We start from the raw sequence: 16,327 nt of genomic DNA, 5'->3' as shown, positions 1-16,327 counted from the left end.
ACACTCCGCCATGCGTATCGTATGCTGGCTTGCAGAGTACATACATAGATGTAGATGTAACATGGATGATAAACAGTTCAGATAATAAGAGAATATAAACTTTTGAAATGTGGTCCAACAGAAGAAAGCTGGAGATAGGAAGATCAGGTTACTCACAAGGAGGTACAAAACTGAATTTGGGAGAAAATAAACTTATGGCACAATCTGACTAAAAGGAAAGAACATTCGATGGGACAAATCTTAAGACACCAAGAAATCATCAATTTGGTAATGGAGTGCTATGTAGGGGATAGAAATTGCAGACAGAGGCCAATGCTTGACTACAACAAGCAGTGCAGATGAAGAGGCTTGCACAGAATACACAAACATGGAGAGCTGCATGAAACTAGCTGTCATTCTAAAGCAGGGAAACTAAAGCGAAAAGCCTGCAGCAAAAGTATGAAGAAATCCAAAAAAGAAATGGTCATTGGAAGAACTGATTCAGCATATAGAAAGATCAAAATAATGTTTGGTGGAATTAATTGAAAAGAAAAAAAAATTGGTACTTTGTAATACAACTGCTGGAAAAGGTAACTGAATTATTCAAGTTGGAGTGTAAAATTGAGACTGCAGAGATCCCATTGGGCTTCCACAAGAATAGAATCCATATACTCCCAAAAATGTCAAATGTAGACAATTTCTAGAACTATTATACAATCAGCTTAAGAGCTGGTAGGAATAGTATTGAGATGAATGGAAAAGAAAAGTAAAGACACCACAGAGGCAGTTCTGATATACCCAACAAGATAAAAAATGGTGAAAAATGTTTAAAATCTCAAAAAAAATGTAAACAAGTGCTCAACAAGATAAAAATGGTGCAAAATGTTCTAAACTCTGAAAGAAAGTGTAACCTATCAGCAGAGATGGGTAATAACCATACAGTATCTACGAGAACCAAGAGGAAACAATTAGAATGCAAGATCAAGTGAAAAGTGCTTAGACTAAAAAGGGTGCAAGATATGGATGCAATCTTTCTCCCCTATTCTTCAACCTGTACATTGAAGTAATGGCAAAAATAAAAAAAAGAAGTTCAGGAAAGGGATTAAAATTTGAGAAGGACCAACATCAGTGATAGTCTTTGTTGATGCCATTGTTATCTTTAGTGAAAATGAGGAAGAATAACAGGACTTGTTGACTAGAATGACAATTACTAAGCACAGAAAATGGATTCAGAGTAAAAAAATCAATGATAAGTAGCAGAGAAAAGTTTAGTGATAAATTAACAACAGAACTGATGACCACCAAAGTGAAGGAATTACTCTGAAGCAAAATAAGGTAAGACGGATAAAGCAAGGAGGAGATAAGTAACTGACTGTCACAGGCAAAGAGAACATTACTTGTTAAAAGAAGTCTACATAGGTGTCCCTTTGAGAAAGAAATTTTTGAGAATGTACATCTGGGCACGGCATCATACGGAAGTGATTCACCCATTGTGGGGGGGGGGGGGGGGGGGGGGGGGGGGAAGATAAAGTGTCTGAGATGCAATGTATTAGAAGGATGTTGCAAATGAAGTGGACTGATACGATAAAACTAGACCTGAGGAAATTCTTTGAAGACTCAGTGAGGAAAGCAATATATGGACAACACTAACTAAAATAAGGGATCGGATGGGAGACATGTCAAGGTATAAGGGAACAATCTCTATGGTACATGAGGGAGCCTTAAATGCAAAAACTGCACAGGAAGACAGAGACTGGAATACATCCAACAAATAATTTAGGATGGTGGATGTTGCTCTGAGAAAGATACAGTGGTACAGGAGAGGAAGTAGAGGTGAGGGGAAAAAATAAAATATATAATTAAAAAAAAAAAAAATACACAACTGCATCAACTAAGGCACAGCTATGACACACAATTCGGAAATCACCGGTATATATAATAACAGATCTTAATAAGGTCACAGAAAATGCCATCAGGATTGAGTTTCTTGATTACTACTACCAGAACTAAAATTATGAGATCACGTGTAGCCTTTTCTGTAAAGAATTCTTTATGGAAGCAAAACTGAGCTGTTGTCAAAATGTTATTGTCAGAAAAGTGCACTAATATTATGTTATAAGCCACTTTTCCAAATATTTACAGAATATGGGACAAAAGGAGGCAGATGGGTTTTAAATTAGAGATCACTTCTCTCTTCAAGTGGAGCTGTCAGATCAGCATAAGACTTCAGATTTCAATTTGAAAGATGATCAAGAAAGAAGATTTACTGTATTTTTAGTGACATAATGATTTTCCTGAATTCATTTACAATTAGGTCTGAAAAACTGATGTGTGCTAGTAGAGATTGCACTGTATGTGATGACTCAGCTTTTGATAACATGTTTCTGTTTCTACATTTTCTGCTACTGTTGAATTAAGTAAGCCACCTACGATTTGCATGTAATGTCATAAGTTTCACTGCTACTGTCATCAGAGGGATGAATATCATTTTACCTAACATAGTTTATTAGTTTCATGGCTAATGATGTAGTTTATTTGTCTTGTGCCCAATAATACTCATAATTTCCTTTAATTTTGTCCTTTTTTTAGAATATTTTCAAATTATAATAACATAAATCTTAATTAAAACGAACCTTCATACATCTTGTGATGAAGCAAGCTAGGATGTTTTTACTTCCCCTCTTATTTGGCCATCTGCCTCCCTAAAATTCCTTTTTTTCAATTTTAACTAATTACCATTAACATCCGTCAATATAATTTGCAATTTCATAAAAAAGAAAGGGTGGCCCTCAGTTTTAAAGAATATAGCACCAGATCTAATGTTGTGCTTAGTTTTATGGATGTAATTGATTTTCTAATTTATTTTGAGTGTTCCTAGTTAGTATCTTTTGTTACAGGGTGAAATCAGTAACTGTTTTGTAACTTAAATTCTATTGTTGACTTATAAACAAATATAAATTCTGTACTAATGATAAACATTTGGAGGAACAACTAATAATATTCTTAAAGGATCTATTTGGCTCAATTCGAAAACATGTTAGAAAACCAGCCCTTCATTAATTCCAAAGTAATTAACAGTTTTGTCAAAAGTCTGTAAATTTAACTTCAAACAATGTGTAGTTTCAGTACCTATTATTGTGAGGATATATAAGGGCTCGATTTTTGGTCACGAGTCAGTCAGTCCATGGCCGAGTTTCAGACGAGAAACCTGTGTTGGTTAGAACAACAACAATGCTTCAACTTAACTGCGAAATAAGTGTTACACAATTAGGCCGTGTGTTAAAACCATTACAGTGTCTGTTCCATACTTACCTTTTTATTCTTCAAGAAATAAGAATTATGTGGCTATATTTTTTACTGCTCATTGATATTCAACACTAAAATATTGCAGCGGTATGTGGATGTTCGCCAGAAAACTATTACTTAGGCTTATCAAAAGTTACACAACAGTGCACTGGCCATATTAAATGTGTATATGGGGGGTTGTGAAAAGTGAAAGTAAACAACTGTGGAACGCAAATGTGTACCTGTTGGCTACATCACTTACAGTAGACAGTACTGCACTTCCACCCCTTATTTTTTCAGCCAGTACATCAATACCAATGACAACAAACAAAGAAATAAAGCAGAGAATGTTGTCACAATCTACACAACATCTGCAAAATTGATCATATGATGACTATACACAAAACAAATACATAAAAAGAATCTAAAACATTAGTCAGCATTACATTTTAAGCTAAAATTCAATAACAAAATGTGACACTTCATATATGTGACAAAAATAATTTTAGTTACAAATCCCATATACTGACCTGAACATGTGGTGGGAAATACTGTATAGGATTTCTTGTTTGCTCCTTCCAGCACATGTCTAACACCTGAAGTACTGCTGGAGACTGTTCAACCAGTGTTACAAGTTCTGTAATAAAATGACCATACTTTGACTGTATCTCTAGGTGTGGTTCTGGACCATTCAAATCCACTGGCAGTTTGCCTTCTGAGATGTGAACTCCTACATCTAATACACCAAACAATAATACCCATTTAAGAATTCCAATTGGAAGGTGTAAACAGGTTGCAGTATTACATCTGCGATGGTCTGACAAACTGCCTCTATACCACAATGCAAGTCCAATCTCCCATTCATCAACCTTCATTTCATGTAATTTACTTTCTGATGGCACTTCCCAACAACCTGTGTTAAGTAAAAAGGTGGAGAATAAACTTTTGAGGTTCATTAATGATGTGTATTTCCCTTTTGCATCAGCAGGAAATTTTGTCAGCAAGGTAGGGCTGACTTGTCTCGCATGTACCTGAAATGAAAGATATGACTTACAAAATAAAAAAAGAAAAGAATACAAACACATGCATGCAGGGGGAAGAAAGGCTAAGGGAGGGTGGCTGACAACACAATTGGGAGAGAGGAAAGGAGACAGAGCCATGAGAGAGAGAGAGAGAGAGAGAGAGAGAGAGAGAGAGAGATGGCAGAATTCTTGCACATAAATAGCCAAAAGCTTGGTTTGTACTGCATGAATATTTGACTGTGTTCCAAGATAGTTGATTTACAATAATGTTTAACAGGGTTGAAAAAGTGTGCCTAACTGGAGGTAAGGAAATACGCTGAACAATATTTTGTTAGACAAACAGCATGGTGGTGCACAATTTAAAGTATGCCATAATATCAAACAGAACCACACTGCAAAGGAAGATAAGTCTTTGAATGTGATTTCTTTGTTGTTGTTGTTTTTTGGGGGGAGGAGACCAGACAGCGAGGTCATCGGTCACATCGGATTAGGGAAGGACGGGGAAGGAAGTTGGCCATGCCCTTTCAAAGGAACCATCCTGGCATCTACCTGGAGCGATTTAGGGAAATCATGGAAAACCTAAATCAGGATGGCTGAACGCAGGATTGAACCGTTGTCCTCCCAAATGAGAGTCCAATGTGCTAGCCACTGCGCCACCTCACTCGGTAATTTCTTTTTATAATGTGACACTAACATAACCTAGCATTGGAGACAATTGGATGCACAGCATATTATAGGTAAACTCAAAATGTGTCATTTGAACTGCAAGCAACAAGATGTGGGGTAACAGTACATCACAATACCAGTTATCTAGCACAACCTTCATTGGAGTACATACAGAAATGTACCCACCAGCAACAGACATTAGAGATATTAGCAAAAACAGAAAGGAAAGGTGATAGGTCCCTTCATCTGATGTAAGACAAATAGGTTGGAGTAATCCAGTCTGGTTGGTAATAGGCAGAAAAGTTACCCAGGACTGTGGGCTAAAGAAGAAAAAAAAAAGAAATCAACAGTGACATATTAACAACATGTGAGATATGAATATTTAAACTGATGAAAAACATGGTAGAGAAATCCACACTGCAGTCGTTTAAATATCGCTACTGTACTATCAATCTTGAATTTAGCTACAGTTCTTTTTTCACGGAAGTCAGTGCACTTCTCAAATTACAACTCACATATGAAAAAGTATGCCTGTCAACAACTAACGGGCTATTCATTTCACATATACTTTAAACCACTGTATTCTTCAGTACTCTTACCAACAGCAATATTAAAATGAATGCCAAAGATGCTGGTGGCTGGCTTTTGTTTTATGTATGAGCTGTTTTCAAACAGTAATGGGAACTTGTTTTTCTTCAAGAATCTTTATTTTTTACTCAACATCAACTTTGTACCCTTCAAAGTAATCCCCCTCAAATATAATACACTTGTGTCAGCACTTTTTCCAATCTTGGAAGCACTTCTGGAATTCACTTTTTGTTATGGTGTTCAGCTCCTTTAGCAGTTCTGTTTTTACCTCATCAATGGTGGCAAAACAACATCCTTTTATAGTTATCTTCAGCCTCAGGAATAGAAAGAAGTTGCAGGGAACCATGACTGGTGAATATAGTGGCTATGGCAACATAACAGTTTTCTTTTTTGCCAAAAGTCTTGATTAACCATTGAGGTGTGTGCGGGAGCATTATCAGGATGCAATTTTCACAAGTGATTTTGCCATGGTTCTAGTCATTTGCTTCAGTTTGCTTCACATAAACAGTGCACAACTTCCAGGCAGTATTCCTCACTGATTTTATTACCATAAGGCACGAACTCCTAATGCACTATGCCATTCTACCATTTTAATCGGGGAGGGGGGGAACAGTGAGTAGAAGCTCCGCACAAGATCGACCTCCACATGTGATCAAACTTGCCAAATTTTTTTCAGTCTTGGCTCTTCAGGCAGTTTCCTTTGGGATGACTGGGCCTTGTTTTCGACATAACCGTGTACCCATGTATCACCACCTTTTAAAACTCTTCATAGAAGTTCTGGATCATTGTTGACTTAATACAACAATTTTGGAACAGATTTTGCTGCAACATGTTTCATGCCCAAAACATCCAAAAAATTGCTTGGTAAGAGCCAAAGGATATGCTGACAACATCAGGCACCTTTCTGATGGTGATTCAACAGTTTTCCGAACCACTTTCTTTACTTCTTCCACATGGTCTCATCAGTCATTGATGTACTAGGGCATTCACGTTGGTCGTTGTCTTCATCTTCTCAACACTCTTTGAAACATTTATACCATCCATAAGCTCCTGTTTTACTTGTAGTAAATTGGCCAAAAGCTAGTGCGGTGTTGCAATTTATTTTATTTTCAAGCAAAATTTAATGCAAATTCTCTGATCCATCTTTCTCAAAAGTATAAATTCACCAGGCACTTGAAAACGTGTACAACCTTTTTGACTGCCAACAAGAAAAACCAAATATTCAAAACAGCTGAAAATGCAGATATATATCAGGAACACGTGTGTCAACAAGATAAAAAAAAAAAAAAATGAAAACTGGATGTATAAAGCCCACAAAATAAAAAATTCTTATTACTTTTTGATCACATCTTGTACTATGCATACCCCACCATCAATGAATACGAAGCAAACAGCTTACAGCAACTGTAGCAACTAATAGGTGGCATTAGGGGAGACAGAAAATGCCACCATATAGTTTTTTTTCCTTAGCGTATAGAAATTAAGGTGATGACATCTGCAAAGTCTCTTATGTTAAAGCAATTATGTCACTATAATAATTACATACAGTAGTGATACACACAGTCTTCTTAATATATTACATGTTGTTATTGAGAATTCACTGACAAAGGGAGGCCATGATGTTGGGATCACAGATTTACTCCACACTTTGTACACCTTTAGTGGGCCATTAAAACAACATAATGTGCAAGTAGTAAGGTGCACTACTCTGGCAATTCCAAGAAAATCTCAAGAGAAGTTTTATCTGTCTATTACATAACTGATGTATCTGTATGTAGGTGCTGGACATTAGAGTTCATGGGGGTCAAGTGGTTAGCGTTCAAGCTACATAAGATGAACGTGTATGAGGCGAGGGTTTGCCCCCTGCTCAAACCTTCATTTCTGAAGAACAAGTGTAAATTCTGGGATAATCAAAAAAATCGCATGTACACTATTCATTCTTGCTACATTACCAACGTCTCACCGCTATACAATTTAAATGCAAAATGGGGACTGCCTCTTTCTCTGCAGCTCAAAATGTCAAGGTGCAAAGTAGTTCCGGGTACCTTGCCAGATTGCACATATAAGAGATTTTGCAAATCATGATGGGCATACATTTTCAGGGAATCTCTATGTGTTTCTTCATTTACTTGTTGATAGTTGTAAATATGTTTGTTCAAATGTTTAAATTTAATTAAAAGTAGTAAGTCGTCAAATAACATGAAGTAACTAAAACTTCGTGCAAATACACATGGTTTTTAAAATTATATCATCTTTTAAATGCCATATAAATTAAATAATATGACCAGTGATGAAAAAATATAGATTTAAAATTAAGCTTGAGCAGGAGTCAAACATTTGCCTCATACACATTCATCTTACAAAGCTTGGACACTAACCACCTTAGCACCACAAACTCTAACATCTAGCACCTATGCACAGATACATCCACTACATAATAGATGCATAAAATGTCTCTTGCGGTTTTCTCAGAATAGCCAGAATAGTGCACCTGACTGCTTACACATTATGTTGTTTTAATGGGCTATTAATGGTGTACAAAGTTTGAGGTAAACTTATGATCCCAACATTGTGGCCTCCCCTTCTGAGTGTATGCAACCACTTAGTTATTTAGGATAGCTTTTAGCTTCACCTGAAACAGCTTTGCTTCAAAAGTTTTCAAAGTATGTGACAACTTGCTGAACCATATCTGCCCATTATGGACTTCAATCTCACAGCAAACTCTCACCAGTAGAGAGATCACGATAAACACTGGACATGAGCAAGCTGCTTGACAATTTCTCATTTTGTCATCAAAGTTCTGATTAGATACATGTATCTGCTATTGTGGAAACTATTGCTTCTCACTATTTCATCCTAATTTATGACTTCCATAAAAATCAAGATAATTATCTTTCTTTATTAATTTATAGCCATAATTGTGCATACTTACTTTTTATACTAGTAATAAACAGATTTTTGGACTCAAAAGGACACTAGAAAGCCACTGCAGGAAAGATAAAAATACTGCAGTGACCTTCATCGACCTTACCAAAGCTTACAGTTCTGTAAACAGGAACGTGTTGTTGAATGTCCTTCATGCGAGAGGATTGGAAACAGTAACATATGAATTAGTAAGGGACATCTTGAAAGGCACAATTACTAGGGTCAGGTACTGAAGCTCAGTTTCAGCATGTTTTGAAATAAAGATAGGAGTTATTGTTGTTGGATAAAAGTGGACAAGCAGAGGATACAGGTGAACAGAACTACAGTATAACTTCGATTTTACATTTTTCATGATTCTAAGCCATAAATTTGTAGCCCCTGTGAAAAACCCGTAAGATCAATGCTAAAAATTCCCAAATTTTACATTTCTTCCAAGTAAGGTTTATCCCAATTCTACACTCTTACTCGATGTCTCACTTGACTTTGTCCCATTTTCTTCCTATTGACACCTGACATGAGTGAATGTATTAAAAGTGGCACAAAAGACAGGCGATTCACACTGCGGGTGGTGGCAGAGTTTTGGGAATATTTTAGTCCATTGCGGAGAGGGGAAATGTGAGAGAGGAAATGGTGACATAATCCACCATTGGAGTTGCTAACACAACTTGCAACGTTTAGCTTACTGTGTAGTTATGATACAACTACCATAGGTTGCAGCAACAAACAGGACAGTCGATGGAAAGTGTTCTGGGCCAAGCGAATAGGTGATGATAGTGCCCAGCCACCAGCTTTTCTTGTGCTACTAACAACTCAGTTTCATCTTCTTGCACATATTTCCGTTGTACTGTATTTAGTAACAGCATTAATTTTCAACATTTTAAATTCATACACTGAGTATCAAAGAATACGCCCAGTCAAAATCAAGGAAATGTCAGTCATTTCCAGCTAGTGAGCTGTTATTGGCTGGTGACTTGTTACATCACCCAACAGCCAGCGCAGCTGCCACACCACACTAATGTATGAGGGGCACTCCAAAAGAAATGCACACTATTTTTGTAAAAATACAGTTTTCATTCTGCATGTGTGAAAGTTTTACAGTGTGTAGATACATCCTTCCCACTCGTTTTAAAACTTAGTTCAACCTGTTCCCGTGAGTGTTGCTGTCACAGCATGTCTTCAAGATGGCTGCTACACTTGACGTTCGTCAGAAGCAACATGCTGTCATAGAATTCCTGTGCTGTGAAAACGAGACAGTGGGAAACATCCACAAGAGTTTGAAAAGGGTGTATGGAGATGCAGCTGTTGATCGCAGTACAGTTAGTTGGTGGGCAAGCAGGTTATATGATGAAAGTGGGCATGGCAATATTGAGGATTGTCCTCGCAGCGGCAAGCCTCGTACTGCACACACTCCAGGACAATGTGCAGAGACTTAACGAACTGGTGACTGCTGACAGACGCATCACAGTGAACGAATTGTCACGCTACGTTGGGATAGGGGAAGGAAGTGTTTGCAGAATACTGAAAGTGTTGGCATTAAAAAAGGTTTGTGCCATGTGGGATCCCAGGATGTTGACAGTGGCTCACTAAGAAACAAGAAAAAAGGTATGCAGTGAACTTTTGGAACAGTACTAGAATTGTGGAGATGAATTTCTTGGAAGAATTGTGACAGGTGATGAAAAATGGCGCCATTATTTTTCACCAGAGATGAAGTGCCACTCAATGGAGTGGCATCATGCAAATTAACCCAAGGAAAAAAAATTCAAAACCACATCTTCTGCTGAAAAAGTTATGGCTACGGTGTTTTGCGATTCCAAAGTACTCTTGCTTGTGAACATCATGCTAAGTGGAACCACCATAAATTCTGATGCATATGTGACGACACTGAAAAAACTTCAAGCTCGACTGAGTCGTGTTCAATCACATCGGCAAAAGTAGGATGTTAAAAAACCACAGAAGCGATCACAAAACTTGGATGGAAAACACTGAAACACCCGCCTTACAGTCTTGACCTGGCTCCATGTGACTATCATCTCTTTGGGAAACTGAAAGACTCTCTTTGTGGAACAAGGTTTGAAGATGACAACTCTCTAGTACACGCTGCCAAACAGTGGCTCCAACAGGTTGGTCTAGAATTTTACCATGCGGGCATACAGGCGCTGGTTCCAAGATGGCGTAAGGCAGTTGAGAGGGATGGAAATTATGTGGAGAAATGAAAATATTGTTAATAAAGAGGATGTATGTACGCACTGTAGAAATTTTCAAACATGTAGAATAAAAGATAGATTTAAAAAAATTGTGTGCATTTTTTTTGGCGTGACCATCATACATAAACATGCTCACCTCTTGGATGTGTGGAGAGGGGAGTGGCCCTTCAACTGTGTGAGTGCAGGTAGGAGTGAAAGCATTTTGTGAAGTGTTGAAAATATATTTTTCATGTAGATCATGTGCTACGGCAGAGATGTCACAAGGAAATAGAACAAGGGTTTCGTAATAGCACATTTTAAAGACTTTTGTGTTCAAATCTGACATGTTACAGTTGCAACAACTACACACATTACTTGCATACATACTTTGCACCACATATTGTAGATGGTGGTGGTGGTGGTTGTTGGGATGTTTAAGGGGGGACTAAACAGCTAAGGTCATCAGTCCCCCATTCCAAAAACAGGCGAGACGAAAATTTACGGAGCAGGTAAAACCCCAAGGGGGGAGGAGACATCCCTCCTCCCAGAACACCAATGTGGCAGCGAACGCTAGAGACAAGAAGAGTACAGACGAACACCGGACAGAAAGAAACAGAAGAAAAGAAGAGGGCCGGAGACTGGTTGACTGACCATGAGAAAAAAAAGGGAAAGAGTCTACCACCCGAATACACACTAAAATCTGAAACCAATGAGAGACTCGAGGACAAGAGACACAGAAAGGGAAAGGGGCAGGACCCCCCTAAATGGAACATAAAAAGGACTACCACGGATAAAATTTAAAACATCGTCAGCCATGGAGGCATCGTCGCTTAAAACCAAAGGCAACGTGCCCGGGAGATTAAAAGACTGCCGAAAGACACAGAAAGGGAAAGGGGCAGGACCCCCCTAAATGGAACCATAAAAAGGACTACCACGGATAAAATTCAAAACGTCGTCAGCCATGGAGGCATCGTCGCTTAAAACCAAAGGCAATGTGCCCGGGAGATTAAAAGACTGCCGAAGGGTGCGCAATCGGGGACACTGCAACAAAATGTGGGCGATTGTCAACCGGGACCCGCACTGACACAGGGGGGGGATTCTCCTGACGCAAAAGACGTCCATGCGTCAGGTAGGTATGGCCGATGCGGAGCTGACACAGGATGACAGAGTCCCTGCGAGAAGCCCGCAGGGAGGACCGCCACACATCGGTCGTCTCCTTAACAGCCCGCAGTTTATTCGGCGAAGTCAGGCTACGCCACTCGTCATGGCACATCCCAAGCACCTTACGGCGCAACGCCAGCTGCAGATCACGAGCCGGGAGGCCGATCTCCAAAGTGGGGGCGTCGATCGCCCCTTTGGCCAGCCTGTCGACTCGTTCCCCGGGATGCCAACGTGACCTGGCGTCCAAACAAAGACCACTGAACGACCAGAGCGGGTAATGGTAAAAACAGACTGCTGAATAAAGGATACCAGAGGAGAAGAGGTATAGCAGCGGTCGATAGCCTGGAGGCTGCTCAGGGAGTCACTGCAGATGACACGATGGACGTACCTGAGCAGGAACGCATATGCTCAAGAGCGCGCAATATGGCCACCAGCTCTGCAGCAAAAATACTGCAGCCAGCCGGCAAGGAGCACTGTTCAATATGGGCAGCGTGAGCAAAAGCGTAGGCAGTACGACCATCCACCAGGGAACCATCAGTGTAGACAGGCTCACAGCCTGAAAATGAGGCGAGGAGCGCAAGAAAACGGCGACGGAGGGCCACATGCGGAACCGAGTCCTTGGGTTCCCGTGCCAAGTCCAGGTGGACTGACGGCCGGGGCATACACCAGGGAGGCGTGGGTGCACGGACCTGGAAGGGTGGCAGAAGAGGGAATGACCCCAGGTCCGACAGCAGGGACTGGACACGGACAGCAATGGAAAGGCCAGACTTAGGTCGCCAGTCGGGCAGAGGGAGGACCCTGGCAGGGAAAAGCAGGCGATGATTGGGATGGCCTGGTGAGCAATGCACGTGGACAGCATAGTCGGCGAGCAGTCGGTGGCGGCGAATCCGCAGCGGGGGAACCCCGGCCTCCACCAGTAGACTATCCACGGGGCTCTTACGGAAAGCGCCAGTTGCAAGCCGAACCCCACAGTGGTGTATGGGGTCCAACAACGTCAACACTGAGGGTGATGCAGACCCATAGGCCAGGCTCCCATAATCAAGACTGGACTGCACAAGGGCTCTGTACAATCGCAACAGCGTGCAGCGATCTGCACCCCAAGATGCGTGGCTCAGGCAGCGGAGGGCGTTGAGGTGCCGCCAGCACTTTTGCTTCAGCTGAGTAATATGAGGAACCCATGTGAGCCGGGCATCAAAGACGAGTCCTAAGAAGCAGCTAGTGTCCACCACTTCAAGTAGGTGACCGTCGAGGTAAAGTTTCGGATGAGGATGGACCGTCCGACGCCTGTAGAAGTGCATAACTTGAGTCTTGGCTGCAGAGAACTGAAATCCATGAGTCAGAGCCCATGATGCCGCCTTGCGAACGGCTGCTTGCAGCCTGCGTTCGGCGACTCCCGTAGTCGTTGAGCTAAATGAGATGCAGAAGTCGTCGGCATACAAAGAAGGAGACGCCGACGACCCCACGGCTGCAGCCAGACCATTAATGGCCACTAGAAATAAGGAAACGCTCAACACCGAGCGCTTCGGGACCCCATTTTCCTGTATATAAGATGGTGAATATTGGCAGCAGTGATAGAAGCTATGAAGTGAAACTGTAGTGCCTGAGCATTCTTTTAAATTTAAATTTTACATAGTGTACAGAAATTCACTGAGCTGACTTCTTATAAGCTTGTAACATCAACTGGGGAAGTAAACTCATTTTTTCTCCTGTCTCTTTCTCTCATTGAGAGAAGGAAAACACACACACACCACATTTCAGATTACAACACCTTTCATCCTACTTCAGAGTTTTCAGTTTAATTCACCTTGTTCATCAATGTCTGATTTTTCCCGGGTGAGCACAAAGGAAAGATCTCTCAAAAATGCATGTTCTAACATATAATTTGTGGTCATAGCATGTCGGAAAATAGCTCGATTACCTAGTGCCCAGGTACCAATTTCAATTTTTTGATGAGTTTTTTCTTGCTGTTACACATCTGTGATTTTTAAGAACTGATAAAATTCATTTGCTCAAATTATTGTAGAAACGTTTTAGTGTGCATTTACTTGACTTCATCACTCATACAGATTTTATACAATGTATTAGAGAGGGTTATGAGTTTTATTCATATATACCAATTACATATGTTTTTGCTCTTATTTAGGGGGTTTTAACGTCTTCCTTGATTCCATATTTTCCTCAATTTCGTGTTTTTTAAGTCTGGACTGCACAAAAATGTAAAATGGTTATTTCACTGTACAGCTATGGGAGGAGTGGGAGGGGGGGGGGGGGGGCAGTAGACAGCCTAGTCTTTGCTGTGTTACGTCACTGCTATGTAAGAATGAAGAAACTGCAAAAATGGCACTGGAAAATCTTGCTTTAGTAGCTAAATCCAGCCTCAAAATAGCATAAAATATGACCAAGATCCTTAATGTGGAGGTCACCTGGAAGTTTCAAGTGGTGGAGAATATGAACACCTTCTTCACATGGGGAAAACGTAACAAGCAAGTTACAAACCGACAAGAGCATAACAGACAGGTTCTAAACACTACTTAAACCATGATACATTGCAAAGACAATCCATAGAAAGAAAAACGTGTCCCAGAATGCCAAATTGAGACATTACATATCAACTATCAGAAATACAGCATTTTACCTATTGGAGATGGCCACTTTGAGCAAGTGAGCCTGTCTCAAGCTGAAGGGGGAGGAATGGATGATCTTGAGAGACATCTGCGGCACGAAAAAATGGTGTGAAATCTTGATACACAGATCAAGAAAGCAGATGCATGAGACTGTTGAAGCAATTTCAGGCATGACAGTGAGATTTGCAGGGCAAATAGTGAGGATGGAGGAGAATATGCTGATAAGAAGGTACGGAATGCAACATGCTCAACTGGGTGAAAAAAGTAAGGGGGAATGGAAAACAATTGGAACAAGCAATAAATCTGTAGGAACTAGTGCAAGATAGTTCCAGCTATGGCAACACAATGGAAGGTCATAGGTTGAGTGATACTAGAATTGAAAGACCATGGAAGTGGAAAGGACTAAGAATAGCAAAAGAATGAAGAGGTATTGGGAGGAAAGACGACACGCTGAATAAATCACCCTTGATCCTAAAGGGTTCAAATGAACCAAATAAATAGTCACAATTATTATGGTGTGCACACAATGAATATCCAGTTTGATCTTACATTAAAGTACAGGGGGAAAAATAAAAGAATGGTGATGTGGAATTACACAGAAGTTGAACTTTATCTTGGTCATCCTGTATTATTGTATTAGGCTTCTTTTGGAATTAATATTTCTGTCTGAAAGAGTGGCTTGTGTTGTTGTGAAGATTTCTGAGCAATTAAAACAATGATGCAGATACTGACTCAAACTTTAGTTATTACTTTTCACATGCAACGCTCTTACCAAATGAGCTATTCAGAAGTATCTCATGACCCTCTTTCACAGCTTAAAGTGCACCAAAGAGGGTAATTTATGTTGAGTTTGGTAAATAGGAAAGGTCTGGGTTTGAGTTCTGACCTGGCACACAGTTTTAATATGCTGGAAGTACCACTACATCAAACACTTCACTGCACAGAGAAAGATTAATTCTGAAATGTATATCTCTGTTAGTTATATAATAAAACTGTCATTCAAAAAAAGCATGCATCCATCTTCCTATGAGACCATTCCAGTGACACACTGTGTCTGACCGCATGAGGTGACACAGTGGTTAGAACACTGGACTCACATTTGGGAGGACAATGGCCCAAACTCCCATCTGGCCATCCCGATTTAGCTTTTCCATGATTTCTCTAAATTGCTTCAGGCAAATACTCACATGGTTCCTTTGAAAGGGCTTAGTCAACTTTCTCCCCCGTCTTTCCCTAATCTTATGAGATCAATGACCTCGCTGTTTGATCCCTTATCCCCCAACTAACCAACCACCCACTGTGTCTGTTGGCATTTAGGAGGCTATTTCCATGTTAACTGTCTTCTCAAGAATCATTATCACACTGTCACTGCACAATGAGACACTGATTTCAAATAAATGCTAAGACACATAAACAGACAAAACACACATTATACCACAACTACTACTTTGCTTATACTCTGAGATGACAAAAGTCATGGGATAGCAACAAGCACATTAACAGATGGTAGTAGTATCACGTACACAAAGTATAAAAAGGCAGTGCATTGTCAGAGCAGTCATTTCTAATCAGTACAGTCACATGAAAAGGTTTCCATCATTATGGCCACATGAGGAACTAACAGACTTTGGACCCAGAATAGTAGTTGGGATATCCCATTTCACAAATAGTTGGGAAATTTAATATTCCGAGATCCACAGTGTCAAGAGCTTGCCAAAAATACCAAATTTCAGGCATTACCTCTCACCTCGGATAATGCAGTGGATGACGGCTTTTACTTAATGACCTAGAGCAGTAGTGTCTGCTTACAGATGTCAGAGCTAACAGACAAGCAAAATTGCATGAAATAACCACCGAAATCAATATAGGACATATCACGAATGTATCCATTAGG

At 40.1% G+C, this 16,327-nt stretch overlaps 1 protein-coding gene across 6 annotated transcripts in view; it reads right to left on the bottom strand.

The window, feature by feature from the left end:
* The window catches only part of LOC126335175 (uncharacterized), a 224,843-nt gene that overhangs the window by 6,926 nt on the left and 201,590 nt on the right, over window positions 1-16,327 (bottom strand). For all 6 annotated transcript variants that reach the window (XM_049998169.1, XM_049998163.1, XM_049998165.1 and 3 more), the window contains one exon: window positions 3,795-4,295. In XM_049998169.1, coding sequence (XP_049854126.1) covers window positions 3,795-4,295 — 501 coding nt within the window. The remainder of the gene's footprint in view (window positions 1-3,794; window positions 4,296-16,327) is intronic.

This window comes from Schistocerca gregaria, chromosome 2 (assembly GCF_023897955.1).
Source record: "Schistocerca gregaria isolate iqSchGreg1 chromosome 2, iqSchGreg1.2, whole genome shotgun sequence".
Taxonomy (NCBI): Eukaryota; Metazoa; Arthropoda; class Insecta; order Orthoptera; family Acrididae; genus Schistocerca; species Schistocerca gregaria.
This window is presented reverse-complemented; position numbering and strand designations above follow the sequence as displayed.